This window comes from Triticum aestivum, chromosome 4B, assembly GCF_018294505.1.
Source record: "Triticum aestivum cultivar Chinese Spring chromosome 4B, IWGSC CS RefSeq v2.1, whole genome shotgun sequence".
NCBI classification, from domain to species: domain Eukaryota; kingdom Viridiplantae; phylum Streptophyta; class Magnoliopsida; order Poales; family Poaceae; genus Triticum; species Triticum aestivum.
This window is the reverse complement of record NC_057804.1, coordinates 660,987,318-661,006,977: the sequence shown is the minus strand read 5'-3', so window position 1 is coordinate 661,006,977 and position 19,660 is coordinate 660,987,318. Positions and strand designations below refer to the sequence as shown.

The window sequence follows — 19,660 nt, the reverse complement described above, 5'->3', positions numbered from 1 at the left end:
GTTGCTTTTCCATCTTGAAGGTGTTGCTGTTGGAGAATTGTTTCGTAGTTCATGTGTTGGCAAGGGTGATGGGTGGTGTTGATGCTTGTTTGCTTGTTCTGTGTCGTTGGTCACCTACTCTATTTATGTTCTAATTTTCTTTTTCTGTCTATATGCATCCTCAATGTCTCGGCGAGATGGAATTGGTATCATCTTGATACTAATATATTATCCTTTGTCGGGAAAAAATATTGCTTTCTCTTTCTTCAGCCACCACACTGCACATGCAAGTAACATCATGTTGCTAACTGCATTTTGAGTATGGGGCAGAACTTTAGACATTGTGGTACGCAATTATAGTTGTGTGCTTGACTGAAATTTATATATAAATAAAATCAAGCAACTCAAAAATAGAAGACCGAGGTAATAAGCAGACCAATGGTTTACCTTGAAAGAAGCAAGTACCACATATTTTCGACTGTCTGAAACACACTTAGTGTTCACACCACATCTCCACACAGGAAGACTTGTTGACGCTAGCGCCAGCTGCCATGTTCTTGGCAAATGATGAGGTAAAACCAGACTCCTGGTACATCACAGTACATATGATGAACTACAAATACATAATGTGTGGTACAAAGCTGACCATTCATCAGCTTTGATCAGCAGGGTCATATGGGTAGCTTGGGTAGGGTAGGAAAAAGACAAGGGCAATGGCAAGTCTGTTCCAAGTATCCAATGAGATGCTCCGTTGTCGCCATGTCTTCTTCAGCCATCTTCTTCATCTGCTCCTTCATCAACACCAAGCTACCGTTAGCCTTTGCCACGTGTTCCATCATCACTCTTTCAATCTCAGCAATTTCAGGTCTAATTAGTGCACGCAGCTCATCCCGAAACTTCGCTTGTGCACTTAGCAGGTCATACTGATAATGATATTTTGCAAATAGCATACATTCTTCCCTCGATGCCTCAAACTCAGCCAACTTAGCTTCATAATACTCATGTACTTCCTGCACCGGCAGGTTAATTGAGATGAGAACTTGTGATATGTATAATCCACATCCAGCATAAGAAAACATCTTCTATATACACCAATTATACAACTGCATAGCACTTGAATACTTAATGTCCATCACCAACCAGATGAAAATCCTATGCTTTATATGACGTTGGTAGGTTGAGTCGTTTTATAATGGGGGATGTAAACATAACATCAGAAGTGCCAACAATGATAGCCCCCATCACTACGTATTAACAATAAAGTGCTCAAAATTTAGAAGAAAAATAATGTACGGCAATTTTATGTCAATGCCACTAGTCGCACCTGCAATTCTGCTTATGCCAATACTTAGGACTAATTATCAAAATTTCATTACTCCATTGAAACTTCTTACATCTTCTGAGATTAGGGAGAAGACCAATAGTGAAAAGACAAGTTTGTCTTTTTGGCAAAAAAAACTAACACGTGGAGCCAGTAAACCGGTTTGAAGGATGGTAACGGCCCAAAAGCAAAGGTGGTGGCAAAAAGGAATGACATTTTAATAAATAGCTGAAAAGCAATATCGTCCTACTATATCCAAGTATTGAAAGTATAACCTGAACACTTTCATGACTCAACTATAAACTATCATTGAACATACAACTTGAGCACATCTACAATTCTTAGTACAGGTATTTCTTTAAGATACGCGTTGGGATATAAGTGATGTGGGTATAGGCAAACGAACAACCAACATAGCATGGAGTGTGAGGGACAGTCGTTAACGATTTAGAGACAATATAAGCTGATGTGGATTGGTGACAGAGACAACTATTGTTTCTACTATAGGAGAAAACAGAGAAAGCAATAGTCCACAATGCAACACCCAATGAAAGGATAACGGATAAAAGAATCAGAACCTGACACAATGGTGCATGGAGGTCGATAAGATTGCCTTTGAATTCTTCCGCACATTGAGGGCACTGGTTAGAAAGATAAATATGCATTCATAAGTAGAGAAATCTTAGGTTCCCATGATTTGATTCATGAATGTAAGTCAATATGAAGTACATACAGAATCCGGCATGTTACCTTCAGATTCTCATTCCTTGAAAGCTGATCCCTGAGCCACCTTATTAAGCACGACCTGCCGTAGACATGCCCGCAAGGAATACAACTGCAAGTTGGAGATGGGAGATGATCTAGAGAACACAACCCCGTGTATGGATACATGTATAAAATCTAGTAACCCCAAGACAAGTAAAATGAAAAATGGCTGATCTGGTCACCAAATGAAGTAAGCACCATGAAAGGTCCAACAAAGACTGCCCTCCTGCACTATATGATCATATGGTGCCACATCCGCAGCATCGTGAACCCAAAGCCTCCTAATATGCATATACAGTGATCACCTAACTTAATCATGTCAAATGGATACTGAATTCATGATCTGTAACAATTCAACAATGGATTGCAACTATGCCTATAACAATTGTCTAGTTGTTGGCGAAAAGGAAACATGATTACCAATTCAATCGTTATATCTAACCTATCATACACTTAAATATTAACATTACTCAAAACAAAAGCGTTATTCCTCTCAGTGAGATAAAAAAAGGATCAGAAACAATGGATTGTTAAAGCTGGTGCATGATGTTAGAAAATCATCTGCATCCACTAGGAGTAGTTGTAATGATCCCCAAACGGTGGATATATATATAATATCGAATCCCAACATGGAGATGGTATTAATCACAGCAGGACATAACTGAAGTTATTTCAGCGAGCTAGCACATATGGGGCTCACTTTCAGCACAATATCTTGGAATAAGACGTCAGTTTAGTAGTATGTACCCAAAAAGACCAACAATGGAAACCATATTCCTCACCAGATGTGATGCTCGTCCGTGGAGGTCCACGGCTCCATGCAGATAGAGCAGGTTGGCCGTGCTGGTGCCTTGACATCAATGCATTTCCCCCCTTCAGCTGAAGCATCCATGTTCGCACTTACCAGCATCCTATTTGCTTCTTTGTTGGAGATGTTCGCATTATATTCGCCAAAGTAGCTACTGTCTCTGTATGAGCCGTCGATCTCCTCGCCCAAACCAGATACAGTATGATTTAACTCATTGCCTCTGCCACCCCGTTCACTAGCTTCCACAGCATGGGGACATGGCCCCTCTCTGACAATAATTTCAACATTGGCAATCTCGTCCCCGCCTTCCATACCAGATGCTGGTAAGGATGAGAACACGCACGACACACAAATCATCAGCTGAGGGCAATTCTGCTCCATGAACACTATCATATCCTTTGGCACCATCTTTTCTTGTTCAGCCATCTTCTTCAATCGCTCCTTCATTAATACCACGTTGGCCTTAGCCATTGTCACCTTTTTGTTCACTATTATCTCCATCTGAGCAACCCGTTCTCTAAACCATTGTTGAATCTCAATACATGTCGCCCTTACTGCAACAAATATATGTTCGTAAAACGCTTTAATTTCCTGCAGTTCAGGTCAATTGAACAAAAGAAGAATTTATGAGATGTAATCAACACAGCCTATTTTGAGTTGTCTGAAAAGACATACAAAAGTGAACGGAGGGAGTAACAATGATACTAGTTATATAATAAAAACCTTCAGGTGGACACTGCTACAGTTGATTATATGTTTATAACATTTTCTCCAATTTCTGGTTACCAATTCAATGGGACCTAATATAAAGTAATTTAATACATGATTACTACTATGCACTCCCTCCATAAATAAATATAAGAGTGTTTAGATCACTAAAGTAGTGATCTAAACGCTCTTATATTTCTTTCAGAGGGAGTACTAACTAGTAAGGGTGAACATGTTCAAATGCAATATCATGATGGTTTTGGAAGACATCCAGAATGAAAAGGATGAACCTAAGTGAGTCATTTGATTAGTGAATATAAATTCAACAGAAAAAAAACTGTTAATGATGAATAGATCGACATCTCATTTCAGGCCAGCATAATAGGACACAAGTGCTACAACTCTATGGGAAAATAAAGATATAGTAGTTTTCCACCAGGCTTAACAACAATGGTTGCTTTTGCAACAACCAATTAGTTGGTATGAGAAAAGGCATGTATATATGCCTGATTCTTCTCCATCGCAGATTATGTTTCCTCTTCGACTCAAATCTGATACACGCTAAGCCGTATGGCAGGGATGAGGTGACAACTACTTGTTGATCCCCTAGATTATGAAGGCTCCCCTCATGTGTCCTTGCTTTCTCAGAAGGGTTATCGACATAAAAATTTGGCGTCTCGTGTTTTAGCAGCAATGAGACTAACTAGGGTGATGGTAGAAAAAACTAATGTTTCTACTATTGGAAACCCACAAAAAATAGCGCATAATGTGAAAAGGTTCTAAAAGATTTTGCAGCGCTCCACCTTACCACACTAAAGCTAAGGCAATTTTAAATCTGAGCAATTGATTGATAGGCCATTGTTCAAATTTAATGGCCGTTAATGGTCAACTTCTGAACTTGGTCCAAATTGATGATTTTACATTATGTTTTAGATATTTACACATGGATAATTAACTAGAAATTCCAAACAACTCATATTCAGAAGTACATAGGTTATGTTTCAATTTATTTTTGGAAATATATTATCTAAATATTCAGATTAAATTGCTAAATACGTCGGATATTGAATTAACCAGCAAATTCTAAAATTAATAGAAACTTTCAAAGTACCAAATATCTGTGTTTATTTAATATGTAAAGGTATAAATTGGAATGAGGTATCATTTTGTTGCTAAATTGTACTCATGCAAGACCCAAATTGTGAGAGCGAAATAGGGCGAAATGGATGCTATTGATTCTAGTGAATTATTTGTTTCCATTCCCGGTATCTTAATTCTATGATTTTTCGCTATTAGTGGGTGTTGAATATGAAAAGATACTATTGTTGCTTAGAGAATTGAACGAAAAGGTCCGGTTATCTCATAAGATGTAAGAAAAATATCACCATATATATAAATCAACATAAACCAACATCCTACATCTAAAGTGGATGTCCTTAAAGACAAACTCGACACATCTATAGATGTACATCGGATGAAAGAAATAGAACCTCAGCACTGCAGCAACCCTCCAACATGTTTTCTGGTGCATAGAGGTTGATAATAAGCTTCTCCTCGAATTGTTTGCCACACTGCGGGCACTGGTTAGAAATATCAACAGTCATGGATAAGTTGAGAATTTCCATTCAGATATTTGATATACATCTTTAATATAATCTGTTCACTGAGTATATGCAGACCCACTCGTGGTACCTTGGCACTATTCTGGCCAGAACGACGCAGCAACGTCTCCATACAAGATCTGCCATACACATGCCCACAACGAATGCAACTGCATTTAAGAGATAGATGTTATGATTAGTGATCCAAAAGTGTCACTAGTCTCACAGTTAGAATACAAGCCATGCATATGTACGTAGCATGAGTGCATCTAATATGTGTAGCAAGAGTGCATTATGAAAAATAGAAACTAATATGCTATAAAGGATGCTAAAACATTTAATGGATTTTGAAAATATAAATAAATATATGGACCATAAACAAAGAATTTTCAGATGAAACCTAGATCCACAAACTCATAAATATTTATTGTGGTGCGGTGTTCAGTGAAGGGCAGAGTCTGATTAGAGGCCTCGTTGCAAGTTGCACCTTCCGACAAAGAAGCCATCTAAGACACCAGATTAATTGATGATCCGGGGGAGTGGACTGGCTAGGGCTAGGGTATTTAAACGATGGTTTACTGATTAGGTCTTGGACTGCCGCGTGATGGAAAATGGCGCGGTTTCTTTTCTGGCGCTTTGGCAAGCAAAATTTCAAATAGCAGCGCTAAGCTTCCCGGACTGCTATGGATTTAGCGGAGGTTATCAGCCCTTTTGCGGTCGTTGCTGGAATAGCCGTAGAAATTACGTCAGTGTAGTGAAATCTCGTCTAAAAGGCTATTGCGGCGCTATAGCCTGCTAAATAAATTTCATGCATAGAATGGAAAGAACTCCACCATCAGAGCAACTTTTCGCCCAAGAATAGCATTGCACACAGTGAACTGTAAAAAGAAGATGCAATCCTCTTCAGTATCTAATTAGCAGCAGTGTATGGACCTCAGAAAATCAGATCTCATGCCGTATCTGATCTTCTTCGGTACCTAATTAGCGAGTGCAAAACACAGACGATACTGTGCTGATAGCCCCAAATCCAAAAGGAATCCAACGTGATGGTACAAGGAAGACCATATCCCCTGCAGAAAAACCTAGAACCCTAGGCCGCAATACACAGACGCGACATCACGGCCGGAAATTGTCCGCTGCAAAAAAGAAGCAGCAGCGGAATTGCACTAGGACCGTGGGGGTGGAGGCCCTCGTGCGCTCACCACATGCGATGAGGGCCGTCGCTGGTCCACGGCTCCGTGCAGCAAGGGCAGATAGTCGCTGGCGACGGCGTCGCTTTGGCCTCACCGCCGGACGCTGCTTGGCTTGCCTCGGCGACACCTCCGGCGTCTCCCCCTGCGCCGGTGGTGTCCGCAGCGAGCGGACGCGGCGCCTTGGCGCCGGCGATCTCCTCCCTTCCAGGCATGGGCGGCGGGGACGACATTGGAGGGAGGCGGAGGAGTAACGGACGAGGTTTTTCTGGGGGAGGTCGAATTCGGGAGGCGGAGGAGTGTGGAGTGGGGTTTCTTCTTTTGACTTGACGGGAGGCAGTGGAGTGGGGTTAGGTCAACTCCACTGTGGGCTTATTTTTCAGAACAAAAATCCTTTTCAATGGGCTCCCTGCTCCTATATTATGTGGATGGGCCATTCCCCTAAATTGAAGAAAGGAATTCTAAAAAAAATGGTTCACGAGCACTCCTGCGGGAGCCTCACAACGATCAGCGTCATTTGGCGCGCTCTCAGCCGCCCGCCACGTGCCATGCTCTGGGCACTCCCTCTGGATTTTTTTTATTTTTCCGCACGCGATTTCAACTTTTTAAACATTTTTTCCGGGGTTTCTTGACGTTTCGGTTTTTCACTAGTATTTCTTAGCTTTTGGAAAAACAATTCGAAAAACAAATATTTTTGTGCAAAAAATCGCGTTTTCTTTTTTTGCTTCTGCAAGAGGCATGATTTTGCTTTTGCGAGAGGCACGGCTATGCCACTCGGAAATGAAAAAAAAACGTTTTCTATTTTTTTTTCTTCCGCCAGAGGCACAGTTTTGCTTCCACGAGAGGCACGACCGTGCCTCTCGGAAATGAGAAAAAACACATTTTCTGTTTTTTTTCTTCCTCAAGGGGCACGGTTTTGCTTCCGCGAGAGGCATGGTTGTGCTTTCGTGAGAGGCACGGCCGTGTCTTCTCGAAAATGAAAAGAAACACATTTTTTTATTTTTCTTTTGTGAGAGGCACGGTTTTACTTCCACGAGAGGTACGGTTGTGATTTCATGAGAGGCGTGACCGTGCCTCTTTCAAAAAGGGAAACACCCGTGCTCCCGGTGCGGTTTTTTCGTTCGTTTTTTTTTTTGTGAAAAAAAGTTTGTCAAAACCTATCAATATGGGATCTAGTTTTGAAGATCTCGACGTCAGGAATCCAACGGTGAAAACGGTTCAAGATTTAGACGCACGGTTTAAGAGATACAACGTTTTGAATAAACGGATGTATGAAAAAGAGAAAACTCCCAGGTTGCGACAAATGGCGCACATGCAGTGGGCCACTTGTCATAACCTGGAAGGTGTGAGTGATCTTTGCGAGGAGTACTCCTCAATTAGTGATTTCGGAGACTTTGTCCACCATTCTATATGTCCCTCGCCATGTAGAACTGGGCATGTATGTGTAAGTACAAAAAAAACTGGGCCTGTATGAACGTGAGATTTCCCGTGTCTCTCTCATCTTCGTTCTAAGCCGACCCAGACCCCTCCAACCACACGCCCTCGTCGCCCCCTACTCACTACATCGGCTTTGTCACTGCCACATTCCCCCCCCCCCCCCCTAGGGTTCATTATCTGGATTCATCTAGCCCAACTCTGTCGTTGTCGCCAAGGAACCCTCCCCAAGCATCATGGCTCAAGCCCTCCCACCTTGATCCGAGCTCATCTGCAGTGTCCCGATCACTAGTAGAAAACAGGGCTTTGGTCCAAGCTCGATCTACATATTAGTCTCGGTTGCATTACGAACCAGGACTAATGTGAGCATTAGTTCCGGTTCGAGCGTCTAGGGCGTCGGGCAGGCATCAATCTTGGTTCAAATGAGACCTTTAGTCCCGGTTGGAGACACCAACCGAGACTAAAGGGTGTGATGCCCTTTAGTCCCGGTTGGTGTCCACAACCGGGACTAAAGATTAGACCTTTAGTCCCGTTGGTGACACCAACCGGGACTAAAGGGGTTGAGGATTTAGTCCCGGTTGGTGTCTGCAACCGGGACTAAAGGTCCAACCTTTACTCCCGATTGGTGGCTTTGGTCTAACTTTAGTCCCGGTTGGAGCCACCAACTAGGACTAAAGGGGTTCTGAAAGTTTATTTTTTTTGTTTTTTCAATTGTTTTTTGTTTCTATTTTAAATTGCTTATATCTTTTAGGATATTTGATGTTTTTGAGTGATTCTTATTGCATTAGATTCAAAATTTTGTCCAGTTTCTGTTTGTGCCATTAGTTTTCAAATTTGAATGATTTAAATTTGAAACTGTTCAAATTTGCTCCAAACCCTAGATTGTGAATAATTTGAGTTTAAAATAGTTTTAAATTTAATTCTTATTGCTCCTAGTCACATGTTAGAATGTTGTCACAGTAAGATGTATTTTGTTATTTTTAGAATAATTTAAATTAGAATTTTAATTAAAACAGTATTGTTTTGCTTATATAGTTGTTTTAGTCCTTTAATTGTTGCTTTTAATTATTTTTAGTTAGTTCTTTCTATAGATTTTAACATGTTGTAGTATGCTTCTGTTAGACAATGATAACCCACAAGTATAAGGGATCGTTTGTAGCCTTCTTATATAAATAAGAGTGTTGAACCCAACGAGGAGCTAAAGGCAGAACAAATATTCCCTCTGTTGGGTAACGTAGCATGCAATTTCAAAAAAAATCCTATGATCACGCAAGATCTAACTAGGAGATGCATAGCAATGAGAGGGGGAGAGTGTGTCCATGTACCCTTGTAGACTGAAAGCGGAAGCGTTAGTTAACGCGGTTGATATAGTCGAACGTCTTCACGATCCAACCGATCCAAGTACCGAACGTACGTACGGCACCTTCATGTTGAACACACGTTCAGCTCGATGACGTCCCTCGAACTCTTGATCCAATAGAGGGTCGAGGGAGAGTTCCGTCAGCACGATGGCGAGGCGACGGTGTTGATGATGTGATAAGGCAGGGCTTCACCTGAGCACTACGATGCTATGACCGACGTGGTAAACTGTGGAGGGGGCACCGCACACGGCAAAGAGAATAACTGACGTGCTTTGGGGTGCCCCCCACCCCGTATATAAAGGAGGAGGGGAGGAGGCTACCGGCCTAGGGTGCGCGCCATGTGTGGGGAGTCTTGTCGGTGTCAAAACCGGCAGATCTCGGGTAGGGGGCCCAAGCTGTGCGTCTGAAGATCAATGGTAACGGTGGAGAAGGGACATAGTGTTTACCCAGGTTCGGGCCCTCTTAATGGAGGTAAAACCCTACTCCTGCTTGATTATATTCGAGGGTATAGGGGTTACAAGAGTTGATCTACCACGAGATTGATTGGGCTAACCCTAGATAGCTAGCCTAGCAATGTTATGATTCTGCCTCCGATCTAACCCTCTAGTTTATATAGACACCGGAAAGGCTTAGGGTTTGTACAAAGTCGGTTATACAGAAAGGAATAATATATCCGGACACCTATACTTGCCATCAACGCATGTGAGAGTCCCCACCGAACACGAGAGATGATCTTCTGCCTTGTATATTGACGGCCCATCAGTTCGGCCCACATCAGTAGATCGGACGCCCGAGGACCCTCTAATCCAGGACTCACACAGTAGCCCCTGAACCAATCTTCAATGATGATATATTCGGCGCTCGGACTGTCTTCGACATTGCAAGGCGGGTTCTTTAAGGAATACACATCGACTTTTCCTCTGTAAAAGAATTGTATCCGGCTTTTTGCAATAAACACAACCCTTAGCCACGAAGGCAGGATATATAAAAAAAATGAGAACAATGTCTTTTACTGACAACTTTTCCGGCGAAGCGTCAGACTTGACCTTTTGGCATTTTGAACTGTTTTCAGACTCCGCATTCCGTGTTTCGAGGCCACGCCTCATTGGCACGTCCCGTCAAAACAGAGTGCGTACCCACTTAATACGGGATTGCATATCAATGATATTTGGGTAATCCAGCCGACTGCGGCGCATACCCAGATCGGGAACAGACGAGGTTTTAAAGCTAGGGAGGCGAGCGTTTGGTATTCACGGCTTATATAAACGGGTAAAGATTCATCTTTTCTATCCCACACCTTCTTCCTTCCTCAGCCTCCCTATCTCCGAGCTCTAGCGCCCGAGCCTAGAAACTTCCCACTGCCACCAACCTCTCCAGTCATGTACGGATCCGGCTTTTAGGGCAAGTGGGCAGCCTCCTCCATGAGGGAGAAGGACATCAATGAGCTCCAGGATGCGGGGTACCTGAGTACGGACATCGCGTACAGGATCCCTGCCAAGAAGCAGGTCATCCCCACCCAGGAGCCCGACGAAAGTGTGGTATTTATCCCCCACTCCCTCCGCGGACTAGGGTTTCCACTTCACCCTTTTGTCCGCAGCCTCATGTTCTATTACGGTGGAAATCTAGCTCCAAACTCATTCCTCCACATCTCGGCGTTTATCGTCGTGTGCGATGCGCTCCTCCGCATCCCCCCCCCCCCACACACACTTTGGCTTCTGGCTCAAGACCTTCAACCTGAAACCAAAGGTGGTGGACAGGGAGCACGCAGACTGCGGAGGCGCGGTGGCGAGCAAACTTCCCAATGTCACCTGGCCCAAAGGGGCTTTCGTGGAAACTGTGAAGATATGGCAGCAGGAGTGGTTCTACATCACCGAACCTCACAGCGCCAACTGGACAGCCACTCCTAAGTTTAGATCCGGACCCCCAATGCGGCTAGCGTCATGGATAAACAAGGGTATGGACTCGGGGCTAGTAGACGAGGTTGTGATGTTGCAAAAGCGCGTCAAAAACATCATAGAAAGGAACACCGACCTCACCGACGTGGTTTAGGTGATGCTATTCCGCCGGATCCTTCCCTGCCAACACCGGCCTCTCCACATGTGGGAGTTCAATCCGAAAGGGCCGCAAACCTTGTAGCGATTCTTCGGCATGACGCACGAAGATATCTAGAGGCTACTTTTCAAGGCCCAGAAGCAGAAGTCGTGGCCGGAGACGACTGACGACATCGGCCTCGACTGTGCTCACCCAGCCACTCTGATAAGTTCTTTAGTTTCCGTACATAACTTAGTCCACTACTAGGAAAAGGGCTATAGATAGGATTGATACTAATGGCGCACTAGGTAAGCAGTGCGCCACTACTTTATACTAATGGCGCACCGGTTGTTGATGCGCCATTAGTGTGGAAGACACTAATGGCGCACCGTACACTCGGTGCGCCACTAGTATTAATTTTTTTTCCATTTTTCCATACATACTAATGGCGCATCGGGTCGAAGTGCGCCATTACTAGTTCTAACTAGTAATGGCGCACCTGGCAGGCAGTGCGCCATTAGTATATTTTTTTTACTTTTTTGCAAAACTACTAATGGCGCACCGTGTCACAGTGCGCCATTACTAGTTTAAACTACTAATGGCGCACTTTTCCACAGTGTGTCATTAGTATATATATTTTCTTTTTTTACTTTTCTATAAAACTACTAATGGCGCACCATCTGCAGGTGCGCCATTAGTAACCAGGGTTACTAATGGCGCATTTGCTGGTGGTGCGCCATTAGTTACCTGGGACCCCAACAAGATATTTTGGACAGCCACATACCTACCCACTCACTTTCCCCACTTCATTCCCTCCACCTCCTTCTCCAAGCTTTCGGCTGCCTCCTCCTCCTCACCTCATTTCCACCATAGATTCATCAAAATTAAGTGGTGAAATTACCTTTTTTTGATAGGTAAGTAAGGGGAAAGCTATCTTCATGATGTAGATCTACTTTTTTTCTCCCTAGCTCGCTCCAACAACGTGCACATGCACTTTTTGCGGCCTAGCTAGATCTATGTATGTTTGTGGTGTTGCATGTGTTTGTGGTGTTGCATATATGTTTGTGTTTGCAGGTACCGGCATTTGAAAAGCGATAGTTGCCAATATTTTGTCGGAATGTTGATTCATTTCCGTTTCGGCAAGAATTTTGGCACTATGCATTCTTTTTGGTCCTATTTTTAGGGAAGGTCATGCCAAATTTTTTCTTGGTTCTAAAATATCGTTTTGCTCTACCCCGCAGGCCACCATGGTCTGCACGATGACGGAAGGCATCGTGAATAGGTTTTTGAGCTCCGCGAAGGCCGAGATGCTTTAAAAGAACGAGACGGAGATAAGATGTCCGTGTCGAAGATGCAAGCTGAAGAGCCTTATTGCGGACCCGGATTCCGGGCAGGTGCGGGACCACCTGCTCTTGCGTGGTTTCATGGATGGCTATCAGTGGCAAGGTGATGAATATGACTATGAAGTCGTCCATGGGGGGCGGGCAAGAAATGAGGAAGGGCAACAAGACAAGTACCACCACGGCGAGGGCGGGCGAGAAGACGAAGAATCTCCACGACATGATCACGGCGGTGATGCTGTACACAGTCATCATGTAGAAGATGTCGTACATGATGATGAGGAAGATCAAGACGAAGGGCATGATCATGAAGATGAAGATGCCGGAGCAGACGACGATGGAGGCCGGGTGCAGGACCCTCATATTCAAGAGCTGCTTCTCAAGCAGACGGATAACGCAAGAGCTGCCGCCCGAGAGAAAGCCAAGCTGGATCAACTGGAGATAGACGTGGTTACTCCATTGTATGAAGGATGCAGGCCCGAGGATACCCGCTTGAAAGTAACGCTCATGGCTCTGGAGATGAAGGTAAAACACAAAATGACCGACGCATGCTTCGACGAGAACATGTCATTCTGGCACGAACGTCTTCCCAAGGGGAACAAGTGCCCGACTAGTTTCGAGGAGGCGAAGAAAATCGTGTTTCCTCTGGATTTACCGCACGAGAAATACCATGTGTGCAGGAAAAATTGCATCATTTATTGGGACGAGCACGCGGAGTCTACCATATGTCCGGTGTGCGGCGTCACTCGATACAAGAAGAGGAAGAAAGCTCCTCGAAAATCGATGTGGTACTTTCCGATCACTCCTCGTCTGCAGCGGTATTTCGCGGACCCTAAGGTAGCAAAGCTCCTGCGTTGGCACGCGGATAGGGAGGAGAAAAAGCGGGAAGATGACGAAAATGATCCGGAGATAAATAAAAAAGACAAGATGCTGAGTCACCCTAAGGATGCGAGCCAGTGGCAAGCGTTGAACTTTGAATACCCAGAATTTGGGAAGGATCCAAGGAACATCGTGCTGGGCGCGAGCACCGATGGAGTCAATCCGTTTGGTGGCCAGAGAAGCACACATAGCACCTGGCCTATGTTTGTGTGGATGTACAACCTTCCCCCCTAGTTGTGCATGAAGAGGAAGTACATTCACATGAGTATGCTAATTAAAGGGCCGAAACAACCAGGGAACGACATCAATCTATATATGGGGCTGCTGAAGGAGGAGCTAGACACGCTGTGGAAAACGCCAACCAATACGTGGGACGCCGCAGAGAAAGAATATTTCCTTATGAGAGCCGCACTGCTCACGACGGTGCACGACTTCTCGGTTACGGATATCTCGCGGGGCAGGTAGTCCACGGATTTTCTGGATGCGTAAGGTGCATGGATGACACAATGTATCGCCAGCTAGATAGAGATCCCGGGTCTTCGAAAACCGTGTTCATGGGACATCGAAGGTGGCTTTGCGACGATGACCCGTGGAGGAAACGCAAGGATCTGTTGGATGGTGAAACCGAACCCCGAAAACGCCCGTGTACGAGGAGCGGCAAGGAAATAGACGAGCTGTTAAAAAATTGGAAAGACTGCCCACTGTCGGGAAAGAAGCAAAAGGCGCCAGAGCCGGGAAAGAAGCGAAAGGCGCCAGAGCCGCTGCTGAAGGTATGGAAAACGAGGTCTGTTTTCTGGGACTTGCCGTACTGGAAGATCCACAGTGTGCTTCACAGCCTTGATGTCATGCATATCACTAAGAACATGTGCGAGAGTCTGCTTGGTACCCTGCTCAACAAGTCAGAGAGGACCAAAGATGGGCCAAAAGCAAGGGCAGACTTGAAATCAATGGGCATCAGGCAGGAGCTTCACGCTAATGATGATGATGATGATGATGATGAGGCGAAGCAGGACACAGAAAGTCGTCGCAAAGGCAAAAAGGCCAAGAAGACCGGAAATGACTACCCTCCCGCATGCTTCACTCTAAGTCAGGAGGAGATCGAGCAGTTTTTTACCTGCCTCCTAGGAGTAAAACTTCCTTACGGTTACGCGGGGAAGATAAGCAGATACCTAGACCCAGCGAAGCAGAAGTTCAGCGGGATGAAGTCCACGACTATCACGTGCTGATGACGCAGATACATCCAGTTGCAATCCGTGGGATCATGAACGCGCACGTCCGTGAAATGCTATTTGGCCTATGCAACTTTTTCAACGTCATCTCTCAGAAGTCCATTGGTGTGAGGCAACTCAGAAGGCTACAGGAAGAGATCGTGGTGATACTATGCGAGCCTGAGATGTACTTCCCGCCCGCATTCTTCGACGTTATGGTGCATCTGCTGGTCCATATCGTGGAGGATATCATCCAACTCGGGCGATGTTCCTGCACAGCATGATGCCGTTCGAAAGGATGAATGGTGTCATCAAAGGATACGTTCGAAACATGTCACGTCCAGAGGGAAGTATAGCCAGGGGCTTTCTAACCGAAGAGTGCATCTCCTACTGCATGAATTATCTAGGCATCGAGAACCCCGTTGGTCTGCCCGTCAACAGGCACCTCGGCAGGCTCGATGGATGGGGTCACCGTGAGGGTCGCCCCGAAATGCATGTCGACTTCGAGGGTCGACTCGCCGACTTTGAAAGAGCAAACCTAGTCGCACTACAACACATAGACGTGGTCGATCCTTGGGTGGTAGAGCACAAAACCTTTATTGAGAAGACGTACAATGACCGACGCCAACAGAGGACGGACGGAGATATAATCAAAGAGCACAATTCATGTTTCACGCGTTTGTTCAAGCAGAAGCTTCTGTCGTACCCTTTACATGAGGATTCTTCCGCGGAAGAACAACTCATATTCGCCTTTTCACAGGGCGCCGAGCACAACTTGATGACCTATGAGGCATACGATATCAACGGTTACACATTCTACACCGAGAACAAGGACATGAAGTGCGATGGTTATCAGAACTCCGGGGTAACGATGGAATCCTACACCGGCAACGACAAGGACAGATACTACGGAAGGATCAAGGAGATCTGGGAGCTGAGCTACGCTAGAGAGAAGGTCCCGATGTTTCGTGTCAGATGGGCCAAGAGCGTCCTAAAAGAAGACCGGTATTTCACCACCATGGTTATACCCGAAGCCAAATCCAAGACCGCGGGCGTAAACGTCACCACGAGAAATGAGCCATGGGTACTGGCTTCCCAAGTGGACCAATGCTTCTTCATTACCGACCCGCCAAAGCCCAGTCGTGTTGTCGTGAGGAGAGGCAAAAGGAAGATCATCGGAATGGATGGAGTAGCCAATGAGCAAGACTTCGACAAGTACGGCGACCCGAAGATCGAACATGACGACGACGATGAAGTAGCAGCACACACCACAAGAAGAAGCAGGACCACCCTACCTAAAGGACGTCCGTTCCACAGAAGAACTCCATTTGCGAAAAAGAAGGGCAAGAAGATTGTGAACAGATAGCTAGCTAAGATCGATTGTATTTAAATCGTAGTCTTGATTTCTCGATTGTATTTCATGGGCACTTTTTGATATCATGAATATTTTTAAATTTCATGGGCACTTTTTGAATTCATGAGGACACTTGATCTCAATCCCCCTCCATTTCGATCTCGATTCCCCCTCCATCTCGATCTCGATCCCACCCGCACCCTCTCCCGCTAGCTCCACCGCTGTCGCCGACCCACCGCAACCCTCCCTCGGTCCACCGCCGCCGACGAGAACCCGGCCCCCCGCACCCTCCCCCGCTCCACCGCCGCCAATGGGCACCCCCCGCACCCTCCCCCGCTCCACCGCCGCCGTTGATGATATTTTCAAGTAACAAATTTGAACATATTTTTTAAAAAAATATTACTGTTTTTATAAAAAAATAATACTGTTATGATTTAAACAAGTTTGAACATATTTAAACACAAATAAATATCAAACAGGATTTAAAATGCATAAACAAATATTGGGGAGCCTGGGAATCAAACCCAGGACCTCCTGGGGTGTGTGCTGCGTACTGACCACTCGGGCTAGTGGGCAGGTTCTGTTGTAGATAGGGTTAGGTGGTATATAACCTGACAAGTCGGGCTAGATTAAATTACTTATGGCGCACCCCTGGGTGGTGCGCCATTGCTAAGCCTCCCCCACACTAAAATCCCCAATCCCTCCCCTGCCTCATCTCACCCGCGCCTGACCACCACCGACCACCACTTCCCCCGTGCTCGCCGTCCCCGGCCGTGCTCGCTTCCAACACCGAGCGCCACCTCCCTCACCGTCCCCCCTGCGCCCGCGCCCGCGCCGTCCCCCTCCCCCCACGGCCCCGCCTGCGTCAACCTCCCTTCCGAGTGCGACAGCTAGGGTTCCTAGCCGCCGCCACCGCTGCCGGCGCGCCGCCGTGGCGCACCCAGCCGGCCGAACCCTCCGCTGCCCCGCCTCCGGTATAGGACCCCAGCAGCGCCTCCCCCCATCAAGCAGTCGCTCCCACCAGCGGCGCCCCCCTCCCTGGAGCAGGCGCTCCTGCCCAGCAACGCTGCCGCCCGGAGCTACACCGGCGACCAGTCCGTAGGCAGGTAGCCACCACTCCTTCGTCCTTCCTCCCTCTTCCCTCATCCCCCCTCCCTCCTTCCTCTTGCATCCTCGGTTCAATTTTTTTAGTGGATGAGTACTTGATGTAGATTCGATACAGTGGGAATATAATGATAGTTATTTCTTGCTTGCTGCGTGATTTTAGAGGATTGTGCTTGATAGGTGTTTGTGATAATGCCTCTAAGGGCAAATGTTTACAAATTGTAGGTTGAATATTTTTCATGAGCAAATGTTTTGGTTTAAACATGTTAGCAAATTGTAGATTAAGTTGTTTTATCTGCAATTTGAGAGAGCAGGAGCTTTGTGTTGGTTATACTGGTCGAAATTGGTTAACACATATCTTCCAGAGAGATCCGGCCCTGTTCTAGGATCTGAGCTCTCTCTTCTCTGAATGCAACTAAGGCATGAGGAACAAGGGGGGAGATAGCTATTAGATCCATGTCTTAGTAGTGGTAAACAATCATGTAGGTCAATTTTGACTCTGATCTTGAACTACAGGGTTGCAATGTTTTGGCATCAACACTTGTAAGAAAAGAAAAAGCAGGAGAATGAAGATTATATTAAAAAATGGTATTAGTAGTGGTAAACAAGCATATAATCCCTCACAGGTAGTAACAATAACTTTATGCAGGAGAGTGAAAGAAGAAGCGTAGGCTTAATTGAGTTGTGGAGTTCTTGTTACCTTGTCTGTCTGTCCTCGTTAGTTACATGTATCTCTCTGTTTGTGTTTCTGCGTAACAGGTTCGATCACGGTTGGAGAAAAATTGAGGCGTTTGTTGGCTCCAAGACAGTGATACAGGTATATACATGTGCTCTGCTTACTTGTTTGGTTTGCAATAGTGGTGAGCCTCCTCCACCCCCACCCGTTCCCCCCTCTGTCGCACGCACCCGCCGCCCCCATCGGGTAAATTCTATTATGAAATAATTCTTACTGTTATTTAAAATATAAATGAAATGATTTGGAACACCAAGCAAGAGTTACGTTTCAAGTGGCTGAACCTTTTCATATAAGCTTGCAGAAGATTTAATTGATCATACAGAAAATGAAAAATGAAGGTCATACCGATCCTAGTTGGTATTATTTTCCTCAATTTTAAGTGTTGAATGAACACATAAAGAGAGTGCTAAGTGATTTCAATATATCAAATTTCAGAATAATATATAGGATTGTTGGTTTTTAACCTTGGTTGCCATTGTTTCTATTTGTAACGGTCTGAAGAATGACTCATGCTGTTTGTGCTAACAATTTCTAAGTGAAAGCAACTAGTTGGAGTAGATTTGTGCACACAATACTCCTTCCAAGACAATTTGCTTCCAAGGAGTAGTTTCAGTTTGATTGCAAGGAGTAGTTTCGTAAAGTTTCAGCATGGTTTCGGTATAGTTTCAGCATGGTTTCAGTTTGCTTCCAAGGAGTTGTTCTCTGTCTGGTCCAATTATGAAGAAATAAAAAGTGAATAGTTTGTTTGTTCCCTGTGTGGTCACTCTATTTTTTGAGTACTGACATTAGTTATGTTTGTTAGCAGCAAGATATTTAAATGAAGCTTGTTCTTTTTCAACTGTTCAACTGATGCCATGAAACTGAATATAGTAGTTGAAAACCCTGTTTTTCTTCCTGATCGTGAAAATTTGAAGTCATGTTTGTGTTTTGGTTTTGTTGGTTGACAATTATGTTTACTTTTTCATTTCATGGGAGTTGTAAAATGTGCAGGTGGTGAGTTGAGGCTCAGCATACAGCTTGTTTGGACTAACCAAGAGGACGAGGTATGTTGCTTGCCCAAGCTAAGTGACACGTACGCGCCAAGTTTTCAGTTATATAATTACTTATTAGTGCTTAGTTAAACTGCATGATACGGCCATAGCAGATGGATGGTACTAGGTGTTGTTTTGTTTCTTGCCAATGTATTCAGAGAGCAGATGTGCCACTGCAGATTTCTTTTCTTGAAGGCAGCTCACATAAGTTCAGCTACAAGTGAACAACTTGCTGCTATTAGATCTGGAATGGAAGCTCACATAAGTTGAGCTGATTTTTGTCGATATGAAAGCAGAGGACCATATGGTCTGTGGCCTTTTCATCCATATGAAAGTAAAGGCACATTGTGGTGCTAGTTTGCTGGGTTTTGTCTCCGACCATCGTGTCGTGATGAATTTGCAGGTACCCCGAGAGGCCCTTGAGTTTGCTGGAATGTTGATTAACTTCCGTTCCGGCAAATTCGGGTACTCCATATGTCCTATTTTCAGCAAAGGTCGTGCTGAAATTTTCCGTGAATTTTAGCATGATTTTGCTAAAAGTAGGACATATGGCGTACTTGCGACTAATGCATGGGCCAGGGTATCTTAGTACTTAATTAAGTAGGATCAACTGCCCCTTTATTCTTGCTGCATTAAACCATAGGTGGCAATAGAGCCAAGTGATTAGGCCCAACTTAGAATTCTCCTTAGCATCGATAAACCCTAGATGATAAACCCAACATAGGTGGCAATAGAGCCAAGTGATTAGTGCCAAGTGATTAGGCCCAACCTAGGGTGCCTCGGCATCGATAAACCCTAAATGATGAAAAC

At 44.9% G+C, this 19,660-nt stretch overlaps 1 protein-coding gene across 1 annotated transcript; it reads right to left on the bottom strand.

The window, feature by feature from the left end:
• Positions 1-401: 401 nt before the first annotated feature.
• On the bottom strand, positions 402-6,659 carry LOC123089736 (uncharacterized). Its single transcript, XM_044511327.1, has 7 exons — positions 6,385-6,659; positions 5,274-5,352; positions 5,072-5,161; positions 2,848-3,464; positions 2,051-2,135; positions 1,879-1,941; positions 402-989 (listed from the first exon to the last, which is right to left on the bottom strand). Exons 1-7 carry the CDS (start codon positions 6,603-6,605, stop codon positions 651-653), a joined length of 1,494 nt encoding a protein of 497 aa, XP_044367262.1. The 5' UTR covers positions 6,606-6,659; the 3' UTR covers positions 402-650.
• Between the last annotated feature and the right edge of the window lie 13,001 nt (positions 6,660-19,660).

Excerpts from the sequence above, each read along its gene's own strand:
- LOC123089736 (XM_044511327.1), bottom strand. The coding sequence starts at position 6,605 with ATGTCGTCCCCGCCGCCCATGCCTGGAAGGGAGGAGATCGCCGGCGCC. Across the intron at positions 1,942-2,050 it reads CAAGGAATGAGAATCTGAAG|TGCCCTCAATGTGCGGAAGA; the intron begins GTAACATGCCGG and ends CTTTCTAACCAG. Across the intron at positions 990-1,878 it reads TCCATGCACCATTGTGTCAG|GAAGTACATGAGTATTATGA; the intron begins GTTCTGATTCTT and ends CTGCCGGTGCAG.